General features: G+C 45.7%; 1 protein-coding gene across 1 annotated transcript; it reads left to right on the top strand.

Annotated features, from left to right (window-relative positions):
* On the top strand, positions 933–6949 carry DUXA (double homeobox A). Its single transcript, XM_018063255.1, has 4 exons — positions 933–1082; positions 4873–4982; positions 5562–5700; positions 6851–6949. The coding sequence occupies exons 1-4, from the start codon at positions 933–935 to the stop codon at positions 6947–6949; spliced, it is 498 nt and encodes a 165-aa protein (XP_017918744.1).

The following is a 21821-nucleotide window of genomic DNA, read 5'->3' as shown; positions in this document are numbered from 1 at the left end:
CTTAAAAAAGAAAAATACAACTGCCATATGATCTAGCATGTTCTTTTCTGTGAGGTATCAACCAAAGCAACTCAGAATCTCTAGGTTTCCTCTTTGTATGAGTCCAGCTCCAAATGAACCCCTAGCATTCAGTAACTTTCTTTTTCATCTTATTTAGTTTACCAAGCCTAATTCATTCATGTTCCAAAACGAAAGCCCAGGTTTTCCAGATTTGGCTATTTGAATGAGCTGTGTCATATCTAAAATCATGCCGCATGGCATGTATTCCCTATCTGAAGGTTCTACTGAATGTATGAATTGTGTTCGCCCCATGGTGTTTAGAAAAGTATTTGTAGGGGGATTCCCCCGGTGGTCCAGCAGGGAAGAGTCGGTGCTTCCATTGCAGGGGGTACAGGCTCAAGCACTGGGCGGGGAACTGAGACCCTGCACGCTATGCGGTGAGGCCAAGAAAAAAAAAATTGAAAACTGACCCTATTTGTTGAGGGCAATGAACTTCAAAATGAGTCAGTTTGTACCTAGGAATTCTAACCAGAAAACCTGAAAGGAGCTCAGCAATACCTGTAACAGGCGCTCTTTGTGAGTTCAAGTGTCCATCACTGTCATGACGACACCAGCGTCTTCCTGACTCATATTGTTCTTGATCCATAGGATTGGGACACATCAGTTTTTTATGTTTTTTTTTTTTCTTTTTTTAAACAGAAGACGTTATGTCCCTAGTCATGGCCTCCAGGTCAACTAAGGAAGCTTCAAGAATCACCACCCTTGTGCACCCAAGGGCTTTATAATCGAGGGTTCTTTCCATCTGGGTTCTAGTGGATTCAAAATGAAAAGAGGAAATGAAAGACAAGCTCCAAGCTGAAGCATGAATACATACAATGGCCCATTTAATGCTTCTCTCCTCCAATTTATCGGTCTCTCTTTCCCCAGAGACCATGGCGACAAAGTGTAGGCGCAGCCGTACCTTGTTCACAGAAGAGCAGTTGGAGATCCTCGTCCAGGCATTCAGCCAAAACCCTTACCCTGGCTATACCGCCAAACAGAGGCTTGCTGTGGAAATCAACGCTGAGGAGTCTAGGATCCAGGTACATTCCAGGTTCCAGATCTCCAGGACGAGAAGCAGAAACTCAGGGTGGGAACGGGGGGCTGGGGACTTATCTGGTGGCCCAGTAGCTAAGACTCCCAGCTAGATGTAGCGAGACATAGATAGCTACAGGTGTTTGTGTCGACTTAAAAAAACAGTCAGAGCCTAAAAGTTGCGAGTTAGGTTTTTACTCAGTGGAAATTTTTAGGACTTCAAGCCCGGGAGGCAGCATCTCAAGCAACCCTGAGAGAACTGCTCCAAGGAGGCTGTAGGGGAAGAGGGAGGAGCCGGGTTATATTTGTGCGGTGTCACGTCCGACCCTTTGTGAGAATACTGGAGTGGGTTGCCATTTCCTTCTCCAGGGGATCTTCCTGACTCAGGAAACTCTTGTGTCTCCTGCGTGGGCCGGCGGATTCGTTACCAGTAGCACCACCTAGGAAGCCCCATGTTAAAAAGAAGTTGCAACAAACGGCGAGTAGTCCGAACATCCAAAGGACTTATGTGATTAAAAAAAAACACAGATATCTCAAGTGAAGGAATTTAGTGCTTTTCTATGTAAGAGAAAGCGCAAGAGTCTGGGCTCACTGAAATCGTTTCTTTCATACACACCTCAGCTGTGTGACCAATATCCTGTGTTTTTTCACACCCTGAGCTCCGTTGGGGCTGATCCTAAGGAGTGGCGGGATCTGATGGCTGTTAGATTCCAGGTATTTTCTCCTTTCTGAGTGCCCTGGAGGGCTGGAATCAGCGATGGCTGTGACATCCTTGTTTACTGATATGGCCGGAGATACTCCATTTGCATAATTTTTTGAGAATGCACACCTCAAAATTCAAGGAGAGTGAAAATCTTTTTCCCCCAAAATCTTAGTAATTGCAAAAGTTATTAACTGAAATTGGTGCAATGTTTCTGGAGGACAATCTGTTAATATGTATTAAACCTGAATGTTCATGACATTTGATAGCATATCATTTTAAGGATTTTTTTTTTGCCAAGAAGATAACTTAGGATGTTTGCAATAATGTAATTGTGAGAATATTCATAGCGTTTTGTGCTTCTTTTTTAATTAGGTTTTTGGCCATGCTGCCTGGCATGCGGGATCTTGGTCCCTCAACCAGGGATCAAACCTGGGCTCCCTGCAGTGGAAGTGCAGAGTCTTAACCGCAGGATCACCAGGGAAGTCTTAGCATTTCGTGCTTCTCACAGAGAGCTGTTGGAGAGAAACCTCTATTCAAGAATAAGAGGAGGGACTTTCCTGGTAGTCCAGTGAATAGGAATCCATGTTCCCAATGCAGGGGCCCTGGGTCTGATCCCCAGTCAGGGAACTAGATTCCACATGCCACAACTAAAGATCCCATGTGCCACAACTAAGACCTGGCACAGTCAAGTAAATAAAAAATAAAATATAAAAAAAGAAAGAGGGTGGGACCATTCACTGAACACGCATCATGAGCCTGTGTGATAAGGGCGTTGCGTGGAGTGCTTTGCTTGACCCTCAGAATGAACTCCCAAGAATGTTGCTCATAGCCTCCCGTCCAAATGTGGGCACTGAGAGTGAAGGAGTTTCCAGGAGTGGGCAGGAAACGTGCAGACACACCTCCAGAAAAGAGGGATGGCGTGGTGGCTGGAAGACACACTTATTCCAGGGTGTAAAAGCCAAGTGGGTCGTCTAGGTGATGTGGTCACAGACATCAGCAAGTGTCTGATGACGCGGTAGCTGCCCGAGGAATGCTGGATGGTGTGAGGGTGAACCTTCTCCTTCCAGTGGATTCTATAAGGCCAGGGAATAGCAGACTGGTGTGCGTGCGCTCCATTGTGTCCTGCTCTTTGCACCCCATGGACTGTAGCCCTCCAGGCTCCCCTCTCTATGGGATTTCTCAGGCAAGAATACTGGAGTCGGTTGTCATTCCCTTCTCTAGGGGATCTTCCCAACCTAGGGATGGAACCCATGTCTCGTGGATTGGCAGGTAGATTCTTTACCACTGTACCAGTTGGGAAGCCCAGGTGTAGAGTTGCAGATTCAGGCTTGACAGAGACCTTGCAAGCAGAATAATTACAGCATCCATTTACTAACTTGAAAAGAGTATTACAGGGGACTTCCCTGGTGGTGCAGTGGTTAAGACATTGCCTTCCAATGAAGGGGTGCAGGTTTAACTCCTCATTGCGGAGCTAGGGTCCCACGTGCCTCATGGCTAAAAACCAGAAGGTAAACAACAGATACAATATTGTAACACATTCAATAAAGACTTTAAACATGGTCCATGTGAAAAATCTTTTAAAAAAGAGATTATTATAGCAAATTGTGTTGGGACCAGGTCATGAAGATGCTGAATGCCAAGCCTTTATCTAAGGTTTAGTTGAATGTAACCAGATCAGTGATAATCCTGAGTTTAAGGTTCATAAGAATCACTGCCCACCCCTCTTTTGGGGGCCATGTCATGGCATGTGGAATTTTAGTTCCAGGTTCAAGCTGGTTTTAGAAAAGGCAGAGGAACCAGAGATCAAATTGCCAACATCCGCTGGATCATGGACAAAGCAAGAGAGTTCCAGAAAAACATCTATTTGTGCTTTATTGACTATGCCAAAGCCTTTGACTGTGTGGATCACAATAAACTGTGGAAAATTCTGAAAGAGATGGGAATATGAGGCCACCTGACCTGCCTCTTGAGAAATCTGTATGCAGGTCAGGAAGCAACAGTTAGAACTGGACATGGAACAACAGACTGGTTCCAAATAGGAAAAGGAGTACGACAAGGCTGTATATTGTCACCCTGCTTATTTCACTTCTATGCAGAGTACATCATGGGAAACGCTGGGCTGGAAGAAACACAAGCTGGAATCAAGATTGCTGGGAGAAATATCAATAACGTCAGATATGCAGATGACACTACCCTTATGGCAGAAAGTGAAGAGAAACTAAAAAGCCTCTTGATGAAAGTGAAAGAGGAGAGTGAAAAAGTTGGCTTAAAGCTCAACATTCAGAAAACGAAGATCATGGCATCTGGTCCTATCGCTTCATGGGAAATAGATGGGGAAACAGTGGAAACAGTGTCAGACTTTATTTTTTTGGGCTCCAAAATCACTGCAGATGGTGACTGCAGCCATGAAATTAAAAGACGCTTACTCCTTGGAAGAAAAGTTATGACCAACCTAGATAGTATATTCAAAAGCAGAGACATTACTTTGCCGACTGAGGTCCATCTAGTCAAGGCTATGGTTTTTCCTGTGGTCATGTATGGATGTGAGAGTTGGACTGTGAAGAAGGCTGAGCGCCGAAGAATTGATGCTCTTGAACTGTGGTGTTGGAGAAGACTCTTGAGAGTCCCTTGGACTGCAAGGAGATCAGCCCTGGGATTTCTTTGGAAGGAATGATGCTAAAGCTGAAGCTCCAGTACTTTGGCCACCTCATGTGAAGAGTTGACGCATTGGAAAAGACTCTGATGCTGGGAGGGATTGGGGGCAGGAGAAGGGGACGACTGAGTATGAGATGGCTGGATGGCATCACGGACTCAATGGACGTGAGTCTGAGTGAACTCCAGGAGTTGGTGATGGACAGCAAGGCCTGGCGTGCTGCAATTCCTGGGGTCGCAAAGAGTTGGACACGGCTGAGCGACTGTACTGAACTGGCTGAACTGACCAGGGACTGAACTCGCGCCGCCTGCGGTGGAAGCACACAGCCCTAACCACCGGCCCGCCAGGGCAGTCCCAGAATCACTCCCTTTGGAGAAGAGCAGCAGTGGAGCCGAGACGACATAAACATATTTAATTCTCTTGTTTTCTTTTCCTCTCTTAGATATGGTTTCAGAATCGAAGAGCGAGGCATGGATTCCTGAAGAGACCCAAGAAGAACTTGGACCCAAGCAAAGACCACGCCTCCCCCAAAGAGAAGATTCAAGGTAAACAGCCTGCTCCAGCCCTGCTCCCCTCCAGAGCCTCCTGGGACGCAAGTGCCTCTTGAGCGTGGCACCACTTACAAGAAAGCATCTCTTCCCCTCTCCAGCTTGTAAAAGGAGAGTGGGAGAGGGATGTTTCCTCCTTCAGGGTCTCCTGGTCAAGGCATCCCAGGAGCACAGGGTTCAGTAAGGCCCCTGGAAAGTCCCCCCACAAGGTCCAGATATTCTGAGTCTTAGCTTATTTGTGCTGGAGTCTAGCAATCCAGCCAAATGCTGCTGCTTCTCAAAGAGACGTGGGTTCGATCGCTGGGTCGGGATGATTCCCTGGAGGAGGAAATGGCAACCCACTCCAGTAGTCCTGCCTGGGAAATCCCACGGACAGAACAGCCTGGCGCCCTATAGTCCGTGGAGAGTAGGACACGACTGAGTACACACTCTTCTAGAACCCTCCACGTTGAATCACCTTCTCAAGGAGTGGTGACAGGTTCCAAGTTAGACGGTGAGAACATGTTTGGGTTCCTCATCTGAATATGTAAGCTGATCCCAAATGTTTCTCTACCTTCAATCCTACCCCTGCTCCAGATGGAAGAGACAGACGGTGTCGTACCAGCTACACTTCTTCTCAGTTACAAACTCTCAAGAACGCCTTCACAGAAAACCCTTATCCTGGGATTGACTCCAGAGAGCAACTTGCTGAAGAAATTGGGGTTCCAGAGTCAAGAGTCCAGGTAATCGAAAAGGGACTTGATATTGTGTGTACATAATGAGACATCTCTGAGTGATTTCTCCATCAGGGACTTGTTCTCATAGACATCGTAAGCAGGACAGTTGGGGACTTCCCTGGTGGTTCAGTGGCTAAGACTTCATACTCCCAATACCTGGGGTGCAGTTCAATCCTTGGTCAGGGAACTAGATCCCACATGCCACAGGCAAGAATTTGCATGCTGCGATGATAAAAACCCCAACCACGTGCTGCAACTAAGATCTGGTGCAGCCAAATAAATAAAATAAATATTAAGAAAAACAAACAGCATAGTATGTTGTAAATGAAAAGAAGATAAGCAGGACAGATGAAAAGTGGGATTTCTGGCTTGAATAGTTCTTCGCCAGTGGCTCAGTAGGTGAAGAATCTGCCTTCAGCGCAGGAGACACTGGAGACCGTGTTCAGTCCCTGGGTGGGGAGGATCCCCTGGAGGAGAAAATGGCAACCCACTGCAGCATTCTTGCCTGGAGAATCCCATGGACAGAGAAGCCTGGTGGGCTACAGTCCACGGGGGTTCCGAAGAGCTGGATACGACTGAGCATGCGTGCACCCGTGGGATAACAATGTCTTCCTAGAAGACATTACCCTCTTCTGGGTCGCAGAGTAAAATCGGGCATTTTTGAGAGGAAGGAGAGAAGTGGGAAGAGAATTCCAGGCAGAGGGAAAAGCTGAAATACAGGTATGGCCCTTTAGGAAAGACTAATACTTATAATGAGGGAATTGTGGGGACTTTCAGGATATGAAACCTATCAGTAAATCATTAAGGTATTTGTACAAGATTCAGAATTTTGAGGGGACATCTCTGGTGGTCCAGGAGTTAGGACTCCATGCTTCCACTGCAGGGACACGGGTTCGATCCCTGGGTGGGGAACTAAGATCCCCGTAAGCCACAGACACAACAACAACCCCCCACCCCCCCAAAAAAACTCAGAATTCTGAACTTTATCTTGAGATATGATAGACTTTCCCAGAGGTCATATGGAATGTCAGCGGCTTGAGAATTATGCCTAAAAGAAACCGTCTCTTCCTCTCCTTTGCCTTATAAGACGAGCCATGGTGAGACTAGCTGGCATCAATTTGTTTTTTCACTAAATCTCTTTGTTTTACCTACCTAGATTTGGTTCCAAAACCGAAGATCTAGACTCCGTATCCAGAGAAAAAGAGACCTTGAAGAAGCTTTAGACCGAAGACAAAACCAGGGACAGGATCTCTGATATGGGAGTGTTCAAGGTACTAGCCTGTTGATCCCAATGTGACTCACAATCAGAGTCTCCTGAGTGCCAGCTATTACACACGGTGGAGTCGGCTCCAGCTTCCTCTGGGGCAGTGGATGAGCTTTCCACTCACGTGTGCCTCCGCGGGGTCAAGGGGTGGTCACAGCCCCCAAGGCTCTTCCCAAGTCCGTGGTCCTCCCGAGGAATTCCACTGCCCACTTTTCAAGCTCTGAACTGGAACCCAGAAACCCTTTGTTTATTAATATTTTCCCTCATCCTGGCACATGGTAAACAATCAGATTTTGTGGAAGGTATGACTGAGTTACTGGCAGAATGAATCCTCAGGTGTGTTCTGCCAGGGGCTGGCTAATGCACGGCTTTCCCAAGGGGTAGGAGGTTCCATATTTGACTGGAACGTGGGAAAGAATTGACCTCCATTTTGGTATGTATAAACTGGTTTCTTCCATTTTTCTTTTCCCTTTCCGCTTTAGGTATACAGAACAGCACTCCATAGTGACGGTTTTCTCTGGAGCCAGAAGAACAAAGTGAACAGGGAGACGGATTCGGTGTATTTGATGTCATCAGCCTGGACTCCACATTAATTATCTTCCTTAACATATCCCTCTAAACATACCTTCAGCTTCAGCTTCTGGAGATGGTACAGATGACACAAACAACCACGCAGCCCTAGTGACCAAATCCAGATTCAGAGTTCAACAAATCTTGAGGACAATGAAATAATTATAAATAGGATCAGTTTTTTTCAGTCATAAGAATACTACTGGTTCAAGCAAAAATCATCAAAATGTGTGGTATCGTGATTTTAATCAAACTGCTGCTGCTAAGGTGCTTCAGTCGTGTCCGACTCTGTGCAACCCCATAGACAGCAGCCCACCAGGCTCCCCCATCCTGGGATTCTCCAGGCAAGAACACTGGAGTGGGGTGCCATTTCCTTCTCCAATGCAGGAAAGTGAAAATTGAAAGGGAAGCCGCTCAGTGGTGTCCGACTCTAGTGAACCCCTAAAAGGATGGGCTCAGAGCAAACATGGGGAGGAGGAGACTGATGCACTGAAGACATGGAAGCTCTGAGCCCCTTGTCACATACCTCACCAACCCTATGTGGCCAAGGCAACGGCACCCACTCCAGTGCTCTTGCCTGGAAACTCCCATGGACGGAGGAGCCTGGTGGGCTGCATTCCGTGGGGTCGCACAGAGTCGGACACGACTGAGCGACTTCACTTTCACTTTTCACTTTCATGCATTGGAGAAGGAAATGGCGACCCACTCCAGTGTTCTTGCCTGGAGAATCCCAGGGATGGGGGAGCCTGGTGGGCTGCAGTCCATGGCGTCGCACAGAGTCAGACACGACTGAAGCGACTTAGCAGCAGCAGCAGCAGCAGTTGACTTATATCCTTTAATAGCCTTTGTAATAAATCTGTCATCTAGTGACTTTCCTGAGTTCTGTGAGCCTCTGTGACCCAAGGAGAAGGGTTTCTGGGAACCTCTGATTTACAGCCTATCGGTCAGAAGTACATACAAGTAACCCTGTGAACTTGAGATTGGTTGGAGGCCTTTGTAGTCAAAGAATAGATTTAATCAGAGAAATGAGAAAAATGCAGCAACAAAGGAAAACAGTCAAACAAGATGAGATTTTGTTTGGGAAGGTCTTGTACACACTGCTGTATTTAAAACGGATAACAGCAAGACCTGCTGTAAGCACAGGACCCGCTTGCTCAGTGGTAGGTGGCAGCCTAGATGGGAGGGGATGTGGAGAAGAATGGATACACGTATATGTACGGCTAGGTCCCCTCACTGGTCCCCCGAAACTACCACTACATTGTTGATTGGCTATAGTGCAATACAAAATAAAAAGTTTAAGTTTTGAAAAAAAAGATGAAATACTTCAGCCATGAAAGTCAAGGGTCTTTAGTTCCTTCACAAGCGTTATCTCAGGCTTCCCAGGAGGCGCTAGTGGTAAAGGAGCTGCCTGTGAACGCAGGAGTCTTAAGAGATGAGGGTTTGATCCCCAGGGAAGGGCACGGCCACCCACTCCAATATTCTTGCCTGGAGGATCCCTCGGACCGAGGAACCTGGCAGGCTATAGTTCATGAGGTCAGAAAGAGTCCAACAAAAGAAGCGACTTAGCACGCAAGGGCTCTAGATCATTTTCTAAGCCATGTCCTTTAATGCCGGAGCCCCCGTCAGTTGGAAGAAGTTGATCACATCATGACCAGACTAGAGCCACAAGATAAGCTGCTCCATCTTATGCAATTCTGAGAGTTCATCTCAAGGAAATAGGAACAAATTGACCCTGGAACTGAAGATTAACTGTACTTAAAACAACCTAGATGACACTGGTCAGACCACCCATGAAAAATTTCAAGCTGACTGTCAGAGATGACTGTACTCTGCATGCAGCCACCCCTAACACCCACTGTGTATTCTTGAAATTCTTCTTTAAAATCTCTTGCCCTCTGATCAGCAATGGGGATTTGGTTTTTTGGAACATGAGTCCAGCTTCTTCCCAGGATTGTCAGCTTTGCCAATAAAGCTATCTTTGCTTTTACCCAACACGTGTCTCTAACTATTGGATTCCTGAGCAATAAGCAGCGGAACTTGAGTTTTGTAGCAGAGTCTTAGGACTGAGCCCCTAACGCTTGGAATACGGCACTATCTCCAAGTCAATAGAGTCAGAATTGGGTTGAATTGTAGGTGTCTCCAGCATTGGTTGGCTGGAACTGGGTCCAGAACCCAAATGTATGTCTGATATAGTACACAAAAAACAACATAGTCACACACACACACACAACACCCCGAAACAACATAGTAGTCACACACACACCCCGAAACAACATAGTAGTCACACACACACCCCCCGAAACAACATAGTGGTCACACACACACACACCCCCCGAAACAACATAGTAGTCACACACGCACCCCCCGAAACAACATAGTAGTCACACACACACACACACACCCCGAAACAACATAGTAGTCACACACACACACATACCCCGAAACAACATAGTACTCACACACACACACACACACACACCCCGAAACAACATAGTACTCACACACGCACACACAACACCCCGAAACAATATAGTAGTCACACACACACACACCCCAAAACAACATAGTAGTCACACACACAAAAAAACACCCCGAAACAATATAGTAGTCACACACACACACAACACCCCGAAACAACAGTAGTCACACACACACACCCCCCGAAACAACATAGTAGTCACACACACAAAAAAAACACCCCGAAACAATATAGTAGTCACACACACACACAACACCCCGAAACAACAGTAGTCACACACACACACACCCCGAAACAACATAGTAGTCACACACACAAAAAAAACACCCCGAAACAACATAGTAGTCACACACACACACCCCGAAACAATATAGTAGCCACAAGTCACAGTGGACCACTGGGTACTAGAAATGATGAGTGTGACAGAAAGTGAATAACTGCTTCATTCAACAGTGCATGAACAGGGAATCCCTGGTGCTCCAGCGGTTGAGTTATGTGCTTTCACTGCAGGGAGCAGAGGGTTTGATCCCTGATCAGGGAACAGGATCCTGCATGTCACGAAGTGTGACCAAAAAAAAGAAGTAACATTGTCTTTCTGATTTAATAAACGTGCACTTCAAACACTGACGCCTACTTATATGACGGCATTAATAAGCTTGAAAGCATAATTTAAATTTATATCGTAATCACAACAGAACTGAAACTATAAGGATATATTTCACGAGAATATATATCCATGGCGTAGAAGAAAAAACTTAAAACTAATTGCACTGAAGCACTTAACATGGGTCTTCCCTTCTGGCTCAGGGGTGAAGAATCTACCTGCCTGGATCAATCCCCGGTCCAGAAGGATCTCACACGCCAAGGAGAAACTAAGCCCGTAAGCCACAACTATTGAGACTCTGCTCTGGAGTCCAGGAGCTGCATCTCCTGAGCCTGTGTGCTGCAGTCACTGAAGCCGGCCCGCCCTAGAGCCCACGCTCTGCAACGAGAGAAGCCGCCCCAGTGAGAAGCCCACACGCTGCAGCAGAGTGGCCCGTGCGCGCCTCAACCAGAGAGAGCCCACGAGCAGCAATGAAGACCCAGTATAACAAAAATTAAAAAAAAATTATAAGCACTTAATATGAGTATTAATGAGTCCTCAGGTAGGAGAGAAACAAAATATCCATGTACCAGAAGAAAGATTGTCTGATCTGATGTTTAGGAGAAAGTTAATTCTAAGTAACGGGTGGCCAAAGAGGCAGCCCTTATAGGAATTCGAGATCTAACAGAAAGGGAAAACGTTGAGCTGTTCAAGGGTTTATAATCAGCGTTAGTTCCAGAAAAACATCTACTTCAGCTTTATTGACTATCCCAAAGCCTTTGACTGTGTGGATCACAAAACCTGTGGAAAATTCTTAAAGAGATAGGAATACCAGACCACCTGACGTGCCTCCTCAGAAATCTGTATGCAGGTCAAGAAGCAACAGTTAGAACTGGACATGGAACAACAGACTGGTTCCAAATAGGAAAAGGAGTCTGTCAAGGCTGTATACTGTCACCGTGCTTATTTAACTTACATGCAGAGTACATCATGAGAAATGCTGGACTGGATGAAGCAAAAGCTGGAATCAAGATTGGCGGGAGAAATATCAATAACCTCAGATATGCAGATGACACCACCCTTATGGCAGAAAGCAAAGAGGAACAAAAGAGCGTCTTGATGAAAGTGAAGACAGAAAAAGTTGGCTTAAAGCTCAACATTCAGAAAACTAACAGCATGGCATCTGGTCCTATCATTTCATAGCAAATAGATGGGGAAACAGTGGAAACAGGGACAGACTTTATTTTGGGGGGCTCCAAAATCACTGCAGATGGTGACTGCAGCCATGATATTAAAAGATGCTTGGCTCCTTGGAAGAAAAGTTATGACCAACCTAGACAGCATAGTATAAAGCAGAGACGTTACTTTGCCAACAAAGGTCCGTCTAGTCAAGGCTATGGTTTTTCCAATAGTCATGTATGGACGTGAGAGTTGGACTGTGAAGAAGGCTGAGCACCGAGAATTGATGCTTTTGAACTGTGGTGTTGGAGAAGACTCTTGAGAGTCCCTCGGACTGCAAGGAGCTCCAACCAGTCCATCCTAAAGGAGATCAGTCCTGGGTGTTCATTGGAAAGACTGATGCTGAAGCTGAAACTCCAATACTCTGGCCACCTCATGCGAAAAACTGACTCATTGGAAAAGATCTAGGAAAGATTGAAGGCGGGAGGAGGAGGGGACGACAGAAGATGAGATGGTTGGATGGCATCACCGACTCAATGGACATGACTTTGAGTAAACTCCGGGAGTTGTTGATGGACAGGGAAGCCTGGCATGCTGCGAATGAACTGAACTGAACTGAACTTATGCTTAAAAGGGCATCCATTGGGAGAATAAAGAGGGCAAGTAAGAGTTGAGAGCCAGTGGAAGAGAAGCCACAGCTGTGAGTTAGAGCGTAATATCAGACAGGGTTAAGATGAAAGTCAAATGTCCCGTCCACCTGGTTTGCTGGTCGTTGTTCAGTTGCTCAGTCATGTCTGACCCTTTGTGACCTCATGGTTTACTTCGAAACCCCTGAATCTGTCTGAGGAATGGCAACTCTCAAGGTAAAGATATTAGTAATAATGAACACAAACAATTAACTCTGTGCTGGGCATCCTTCTGAGTTCTTTACATGCATTACATCATCTAATGCTCACAGCCTCTCCACCCTCATCATGTTGTCACTGACGGGGCAACTGAGGTCTGGAGTCCGGACAGTGGCTATGGCAAAGCGGGGCCGGAGTGTGCCTTGTTTAACCACTAAATCCCCAGCCTCTCCCAGTGTGGGGAGATTGTCAGAGGACACGGCTTCAGTTCAGAGGAGGGTCAGTGCTGGAAGAATGTCCACTGGAGAGCCATAAGCTTCCACTGATGCTTTCGAACTGTGGTGCTGGAGAAGACTCTGGAGAGTCCCTTGGAATACAAGGAGATCAAACCAGTCAATCCTAAAGGAAATCAACCCTGAATATTCATCAGAAGGACTGATGCTGAAACTGAAACGTCGATACTTTGGCCACCTGATGCGAAGAGCTGACTCATTGGAAAAGACCCTGATGCTGGGAAAGATTGAGGGCAGGAGGAGAAGGGGCGACAGAGGATGAGCTGGTTGGATGGCATCACTGACTCAATGGATATGAATCTGAGCAAACTTGGGGAAATAGTGAAGGACAGGCAAGCCTGATGTGCTGCTGTCCACGGGGTCCAAAGACTCGGACATGACTTAGCAATTGAACAGCAACAAGCTTCCATGTGTTGCAAACTATAGCAGAATAGGGTAAGGTATTACAATAGAAGGAAGGTTCCTAGATCACATTTATAACATGTTAGGTTATAATTACTTATCAAAAACTTAAATTTTAATTAAAAAAATTTTTTTTGGCTGCACTGAGAGGCAGGTGAGGTCTCAGTTCCCCCACCAGGGATTGAACCCGTTTCCCCTACAGTGGAAGCATGGATCCTTAATCAGTGGACCACCAGGGAATTCCCCTTCAAATTATATTTATTTAAGAAACATGCTTTTGTCCCTGGACTCCAGTTCTGAGTCTGGGGACAGTGCCTACCATTGGAAACCTCATGTTCACTTAAAAAAAAAATCTCAGTCACATTGAGGCTTGTGGGCCCTCAGTTCCCCAAACAGGGGTTCTAACCACTAGACATCCAGGAAACTTCCCAGGGAATAGACTGGAGGTAGGGAAAGATTCAGGTGAATTTCCATAGAGACAGTAAACCAGCTTGTGATGTTCTCATGTGCTGGGGATAAACCCAATTCTATCAAATCTCTGACCATCTACACCACTCTGAAATTCTTGTTGTGACTCTGTGGAGATTAACAGTCATATTGTCAAATAAGACTTTGAGACTCCAGACTGGAATATCCCTATGGGCTCTCCCACCATTTATCTCTGAATCTGAGAGGCTGAGACCTGGGACCAGCCACTGGAGCACGTGCAACCAGACAGAGGCCTCCTCCAGCAGCAGATTCAAAAGATCTAACATCCATGTGCACTCAACTCGGTTATGCAGTAAGGTACAAAAAGGCCACAGACCAACTGCCGACTCTGGGATGCCTGGAGCAAAAGCTTCTGCTGCATAGGATCCCAACACACGGTACCACCAGAGAGTGTGCGGACCGCCCAGGCCACCACTCTGGTGACCCATGACCTCTGGGTCCTCGCCCGCCCTCCCCCCATTTAAGGAACCAGCCCGCTGTCCTCCAGAAGGAGCCAGGGCACCTGTCACTGGTCCTTGCTCCCTTGTGCTGCAGTCAGAGTCCCAGAAAAGCCTTGCCTGAATTTCTCATCTCACCTCTGATCAGTTTCTGTTCATCAAGGAATCTGAGGGCCTGGGTTGGGAAATAAATACGCTTTCTTTGGGAAAGGGATTAAATACATACATATATATATATGTATATATATATATAGCACCATTACAGTCAGCTTACAGGTCACTAAAAATTAAGTTGTCAAAAAACAATCAAGCAGCACTTGTAACAGTGACAGGACAGGACACGCGTGTGCTCAGGCCTCCTGGACTCTTTGCAACCTCGCGGATTGTGACCTACCAGGCTCCTTTGCCCGTGGGACTTCCCAGGCAAGAAATACTGGAGTGAGCTGCCATTTCCTTCTCCAAAAAAATCTTCAAAAACATTTTTTTAAGTTTGTACTGGAGTGGAGCCAATTAACAGTATTGCGATAGTTTCGAGTGAAAAGCAAAGAGACTCAGCCATACATACACATGTATCCATTCTCCCCCAAAGCCCCCTCCCACCCAGGCTGCCACATTAAGCCTGAGCAGAGTTCCCTGTCTCTACAGTAGGTCCTTGTTGGTTATCCTTTTTTTTTTTTTTTTTTGGTTATCCATTTTGAATATAGCAGTGTGTGTACGTCCATCCTAAACTCCCTATCTCTAGCTCCCATCTTTCCCCACCTAACCCACAACCATAAATGCATTCTCCAAGACTGTGAGTCAAAACCATCTGAAGAAACCCTCTCCATGAACACGAACAATAATTCTGAGTCCTAACACTTTTGAGGGATAATAAAGGAACTTTCTCATAGAAATTCTGGCCTTTGCCACCATTAGGGAAAGAAAAAAAAAAAAAGAGTGATGTAAAACATTCCTTTCGTTTTTTTCCCTGAATTTTGGGCTTCCCTGATGGTTCAGATGGTAAAGAAGTTGCCTGCAATGCAGGAGACCTGGGTTCGATTCCTGGGTTGGGAAGAGTCCCTGGAGAAGGGAACGGCAACACACTCCAGTATTCTTGCCTGGAGAATTCCATGGACAGAGGGCCCTGGCAGCCACAGTCCACCGGTTGCAAAGAGTTGGACACAGTGGAGCCACTATCACTTTTGGCCTTGCCAGGCAGCTTGCAGGATCTTGGTTCCACAACCAGGACTGAACTAGCCCCCACAGTGAAACGACTGAGTCTGAACCACTGGACCACCAGGGATTTCCCCCAAGTCCCTTTCATTTTACCACCCTCCCCTACCAGGGGCTGGCTGGTAGAATCAGGTCATTTTCCCAAAAAGACATTTTTTATAGAAAGATTTTAGGTTCACAACAGAATTGAGAGAAAGGTATCGAGTTCTCATATGCCCCCTGCCCCCCACCACGCACACCCTTCCCCTCTTATCCACATCCCCCAGCAGAGAAGCACATTTGCTGTTAATACGATTTACCAAAAATCCTTTGTGTTTTGCATTTTCATCTCTCCCCTTTCCAGTCAGGTCATTTAAAACATGGTTTCCCAGGTGGTGTTAGTGGTAAAGAGCCTGCCTGCCAACGTAGGAGACACAGGTTCTATCCAAGAACCAGGAAGATCTCCTGGAGGAGGGCATGGCAATCCTCTCCCGTATTCTTGCCTGGGAAATCCCAATGTCACAGGAGCCGGGCTGGCTACAATCCGTGGGGCCACAGAGAGTTGGACACGACGGAGCACACACGTATTTTTAAAGTATCCATCTTCAGATATGTTTGAGAGGAGACCACATCTCTTGCAGCCTACCTCATGGAGTCTGCGGTAATCTTTCAGAATTGATCAGGCCATTTCGTTTTGGAGTGTCGCTATGTCTAGGCAGGGGATCATGAAACAAGTATTTAAATTCAAGACCCAGATGAGGCTAGGACCTGCCTGGCACGTTGGTCTCATTTTGGCAGCATCAGAATGGCTGAAGCGCTCTTGCTGTTGGAGCGCAAGGGGCTTCCCAGATGGCTCAGTGAAGAATCCACCTGCCCAGTGCAGGAGAGGCAAGTTCGATCTTTAGCTGGGGAAGATCCCCTGGAGGAGGAAATGACAACCCACTCCAGTATTCTTGCCTGCGGAATCCCGTGGACAGAGGAGCCTGGTGGGCTGCACTCATGGGATCGCAAAAGATGAGAGCGAGCACGCAGGAAACGGAGCGCAGCCCCTTGAGGCAGAGGGGCTTCTTCCTCTGTGAGAACAATTCCATATCAGTGTAGTCAGCTGATTAAAGCAAGCCGTTTTCACTTTGCTAGCTGTTTGCAACCGGAAACAAATTTATGAAGATGAAAAGGCATTTTTAACTTTTATTTTTACATCGAAGTTTCTGATAGTTTAATCCAAAAATATTCAACCTTTTTAAAAAAAAAAAACATTGAAAACCATTGTCGGGGAGCTCAAAGAATAAACTAATAAGTAAAATGTTCTTGTTTATTTCATGGGGCTTTCATTCATTTGGATAAATATTCGTGTTTTTCTTTATTTTTTCAATTTAGGATGAAAGACTTCACTTGAATGGGATTTTTAAACTTTCCACTGGAAATACACTGGCCTGTTTTAATAGAAAATCTTGCTGTTTAGTTGCTAAGTCATGTTCGACTCTTTGTGACCCCACGGACTGCAGCACAGCAGCCTTCCCTGTCCTTCACTGTCTCCTAGAGCTTGCTCAAACCCAAGTCCACTGAGCGTGATGCCATCCAACCACCTCATCCTCTGTCATCCCCTTCTTCTCCTGCCTTTCACAACATTTATTCATGAGGTTTTATGGAAGTTGTAGCTGAAGATGTTTGATAGGATTAGAATAGGCGGGGCTTCCTGTTTCTGACCAGATAGTCTTTGTTTCCTGACTAGATTAGGATCTTAAGATGAGAGGGGTGGGGCTGATTACATTTATTTGCTGGTTCATTTAGCTTTTAAATACACACATTTTTTCATTTCCAGTCCACCCAAGGAGAAGAAACAACCACAGGCGCTGGGAATCAACTTAGAGAGTTCATACCAGACTTTGCTGGAGGTAGGCTGTTCTTTCCCCTTCCTTGAAAGTCAAACATATCACGTTTGTACGTAGGAGATCTGAATTTCCGTGTTAGAAAGTGGTGCTCCCAGGATGTCCGCAGTACTTTCAGTGGCCTTGAATCCTCAGCACCACGGCCTGTGGTTCGGTTCTGACTTCACTGTTTTCTCTGCTCAGCTTGCTTGTCTGTTCTCTGCTGGAGCCCGTCTGGGCCCCACGGTCCTGGCACGGGCTCATTGCAAAAGTGCAGCTGAATTTCTGCTCCTTTTTCCCTCCGTTTATCTGTTTTATATGGCAGTGTCGTACCCGTACCCGTTCCCTTCGTCTTGTTCCGTCGCTCAGTCGTATCTGACTCTGCGACCCCGTGGACTGGGGCCCGCCAGGCTCCTCTGTCCCTGGGATTCTGTAGGCAAGAATACTGCAGTGGGTTGTCATTTCCTCCTCCTCCGGGGGATTCTCCCAACCCAGGGATCGAACCTGTGTCTCCTGCATTGGCAGGCAGATTCTTCACCGCTCAGCCACCAGCGAAGCCCCCGGGATTGTTTTCGATAATTTTGTTTTTCAATTTCTGGGGGGTAGAGGGTCTTTTGTTTCCTTTTTTTTTTTTTTGGTCTGCACCATGAACACCACGTGGAATCTTAGCTCCCTGACCAGACTGAATCCTCACCCTCTGCACTGGGAGTATGGAGTCTTAACCCCTGAACTGTCAGAGACGTCCTTGATGTTTTTTTAAGATGATTTTTTTTTTTTTTGGCTAGGGGGCATGCGGGATCTTAGTCCTCCAAAGTGAAAGAAGGTGAAGTCGCTCAGTCGTGTCCAACTCTTTGTGACCCCATGGACTGTAGCCCACCAAGCTCCTCCATCCAAGGAATTTTCTAGGCAAGAGTACTGGAGTGGGCTGCCATTTCCTTCTCCAGGGGATCTTCCCGACCCAAGGATCGCATCTGGGTCTCCCACACTGCAGGCAGACGCTTTACCATCTGAGCCACCAGGGAAACAGTCCTCCAGCCAGGCATCAAACCTGCACTCCTGCAGTGGAAGCATGGAGCTCTAACCACTGAACAACCAGGGAATTCCCAATGATTTAGTTTTTTTAGAGCAGTTTTAGTTTTATAATACAATTAAGAAGAAAGTACAGAAATTCCCCATATGCTTCCTACCTTATCCACATATAATCCCTCCCCCATCAACATATATTAACCAATCATTACCAACGAAGTCCATGGTTTTCCTAAGGGTCCACTCTTTTCTTGTTCATTTGGGTTTTTTCCTCCCTTGTTACTTATTTTTAAGGGTTCACTCTTGTTATTGAACATTCTTCAGGTTCAAATACACATGTAATGACATAAAACCATTAACATAGTATCATACAGAGTATTTTTCACTGCCCTACAGACCCTTAGTGCTCTCCTGCTCTGCCTGTTTATCTCTCCCTTCCCCCACCCCCTGGCAACTAATCTTTATTTATTCGGCTGAGCCAGGTCTGAGTTGCCGCTGAATCTTTAATTAAGGCACAGGAGACCTCTTGGTTGCAGCATATGGGATCTTAGTTCTCTGACCAGGGACTGAACCCAGGTCCCCAACATTGGGAGTGCGAATCACTGGGACACCGGGGAGTCCTGAAACTAATCCCATTATTGTCCTCATAATTCCCCTTGTTCCAGAATGTCATGCAGTTGGAATCATGTAGTATGCAGCTTTTTCAGATTGGTTTCTTTCCTTAGTAATATGCATTTAATTTTCCTCCACATGTCTTTCTATGATGATAGCTTACTTCTTTTTTGCTCTGAATAATATGCCATTGTCTGGATATATCAGTTTATTTACCCACTTACCTATTGAAGGACATCTTGGTTGCTTCCAAGTTTTTCAATTATGAATAAAGCTGCTGTAAACATCTGGTCCAAATGACAATGGTGCTGAGGTTGAGAAATCCTTGTTTATATGAATAGGTAACATCTACTCTCTGTATCTCCAAATTATGAATTTGTCTCCTTTTTTGTTTCTGTTTAAAAAATGAATGAATGAGAATGTAGGGTTTTACTTCTTTATTCAGTTTAGAACAGATTTTTAGCAAAAAAAAAAGAATTTTTTTTTAATTATCTTGCATGACTTTTGCCCACTATTAAAGAATATTCTAAAACACGTACAATAGGGATTTTATACGTTTTTGTTTTAAAAAGAGGAACATGCCAATGTTTAATTTTGAAACTACAAATTGTATAGAAACTGTATTCTTAAAAAATATGTTTTCCCTCTTACTTGTTTCTCTAATCCTTATAACCGATATATTATTTCTACTAATTGTCCTTCAAGAGAGCAAAGTTACCTAAAAAGGGAGCAATAAGGAAACACAAGCGTTAGAAAAACTGAAAAAGAGACCAGAAGGCAATTATTACTTGTGATAAAAAAAATATCCATTGAGCAGAAGTTGTACAAATGACTCCAAAATCTGTGAAAGTAGGAAAATGTTCACTGGTAGCAACTCAGAAAAGATGGATAAATCAGTAACTTGGAAGAAAAAGTGAAGTTACAAAAAAGCCTTTGAACCATACTTTTGAGATATTAATTTTTTTTTTTTTAATAAATAAACTGGGAGGGAATTCCTTGGTGGTCCAGCGGTTAGGATGCTGCACTTTCACTGCCATGGACCCAAGTCCAATCCCTAGTTGGGAAATTCCCTGCCATGTAATACGTTCTTTTTAAAAGTCAGAGAAGAATGAAAGCTGAAACTAAGATGTCTTCACAAAGAAAGACAAATCCTGTACAGTATTGCTTATATGTGGAACCTAAAAAGTACAGCAAATTAGTGAATGTAGTGAAAAGAAGCAGATTCACAGATACAGAGAGCACACTAGGGATTAACAGTGGGGGGAGGGAGGCAAGGGGGGCGAGATGAAGAGGGAAAAACGAGTAGGTGCGGGATAAGCTACAAAGATATACTGTGCCACGTGGAGAATGCGGCCAGGGCTTTCTAACGACTATGATGGGTGCAGCCTGTAAAACTCGCGGCTCACGATGCGGCACACCAGTACGGCTTCCCAGGCAGCGCTAGCGCCAGTGCAGGAGGCAGAAGAGGCCTGGGTTCCATCTCTGGACGGGGAAGACCCCCTGGAGGAGGGCGCAGCTACCCACCCCAGAATTCCTGCCTGGAGAATCCCATGCACAGAGGAGCCTGGCGGGCTACAGTCCCTGGGGCTGCGAAGAGTCGTTCACCACTGAAGCACCTTAGCATGTACATATTATACACCTGTCGCTTATGTAATACTGTACAACTATAGTGCAATTTAAAAAAATGAAAATCTGGGACTTCCCTGGTGGTTCTGTGGTTAGGACTCCATGTTTCCACTGCAGGGGGCTCAGGTTGGGTCCTGGGTTGGGGAACTAAGATCCCACATGCCACCTGGGTCAGCAAAAAAAGAAAGAAAGAAAAGTAGCCATTTATTATTTTTAATTAATATGCATATTTTACTGAAGCACAGCTGACTTAGTGTTTCAGGTGCACAGCGAGGTACTTCAGGCATATACACACATGTATATTATTTTGTTATTATAAGATAATGACTATCGTTCCCTGTGGTATACAGTAAACCTCTGTCGCTTGCTGTGTATCTATGTTTTTAAAATTAGAAATCTAGCTTTCTATTCATACTAAGTCAAACAAGTAGAATCAAAATGTCTTAAATTTTTTAGCTAGGCAAATATATATATTATATTTTACTTACTATTTATATATATGTATATGAAAGCCTTTCTACTGCACTTGATAAAAGCTTGAGAAAGAACATCAAATAAAAGAGATGAAGAAAAAGTAGCTATTATTAGAAAGAGAAAAGAAGATGTCCTCAGAATTGAAACTATTAAGGCCAACCAGTCCATCCTAAAGGAAACCAGTCCTGAATGTTCATTGGAAGGACTGATGCTGAAGCTGAAACTCCAATACTTTGGCCACCTGATGCGAAGAGCTGACTCATTGGAAAAGACCCTGATGCTGGGAAAGACTGAAGGTGGGAGGAGAAGGGGACAACAGAGGATGAGATGGTTGGACGGAATCACCGACTCGATGGACATGAGTCTGAGTAAACTCTGGGAGTTGGTGATGGACAGGGAGGCCTGGCGTGCTGCGATTCATGGGGTCGCAAAGTGTCATACACGACTGAGTGACTGAGCTGCAGTGAACTGAACTGAGGGCAAAGGGCGTGTACTGCTCCGCCCAGGCTGCTCCTGCCTGGATTCCGCCCTCCTGGGAAAGGGACCTGCTTGCGGGTGACGGGGCCTGTTTCCTGCCTTGCTTCCCCGTGAGAGGGAAGACTGCGGTTTGGAAGACTTCAGAGCAGTTCGAGGAGATAGAGGGACCCTGCCTTCTCTGATGAGGCAGAAAATCCAGAAAGACGCCTCTCAGGACCTTTTCTTGTTTTGTTCTGGGTCTCAGGCTGGGTTCTGAGAAACGTGGCTGTCCTTCCTGCACCCGTTTGGCAAGTTTATGCGTGTGCACACCCG

The sequence above is a fragment of the Capra hircus genome, chromosome 18 (genome assembly GCF_001704415.2).
Source record: "Capra hircus breed San Clemente chromosome 18, ASM170441v1, whole genome shotgun sequence".
Taxonomy (NCBI): domain Eukaryota; kingdom Metazoa; phylum Chordata; class Mammalia; order Artiodactyla; family Bovidae; genus Capra; species Capra hircus.
Note: the sequence above shows the minus strand (reverse complement) of the source record. Positions and strands in the feature narration are given on the sequence as shown.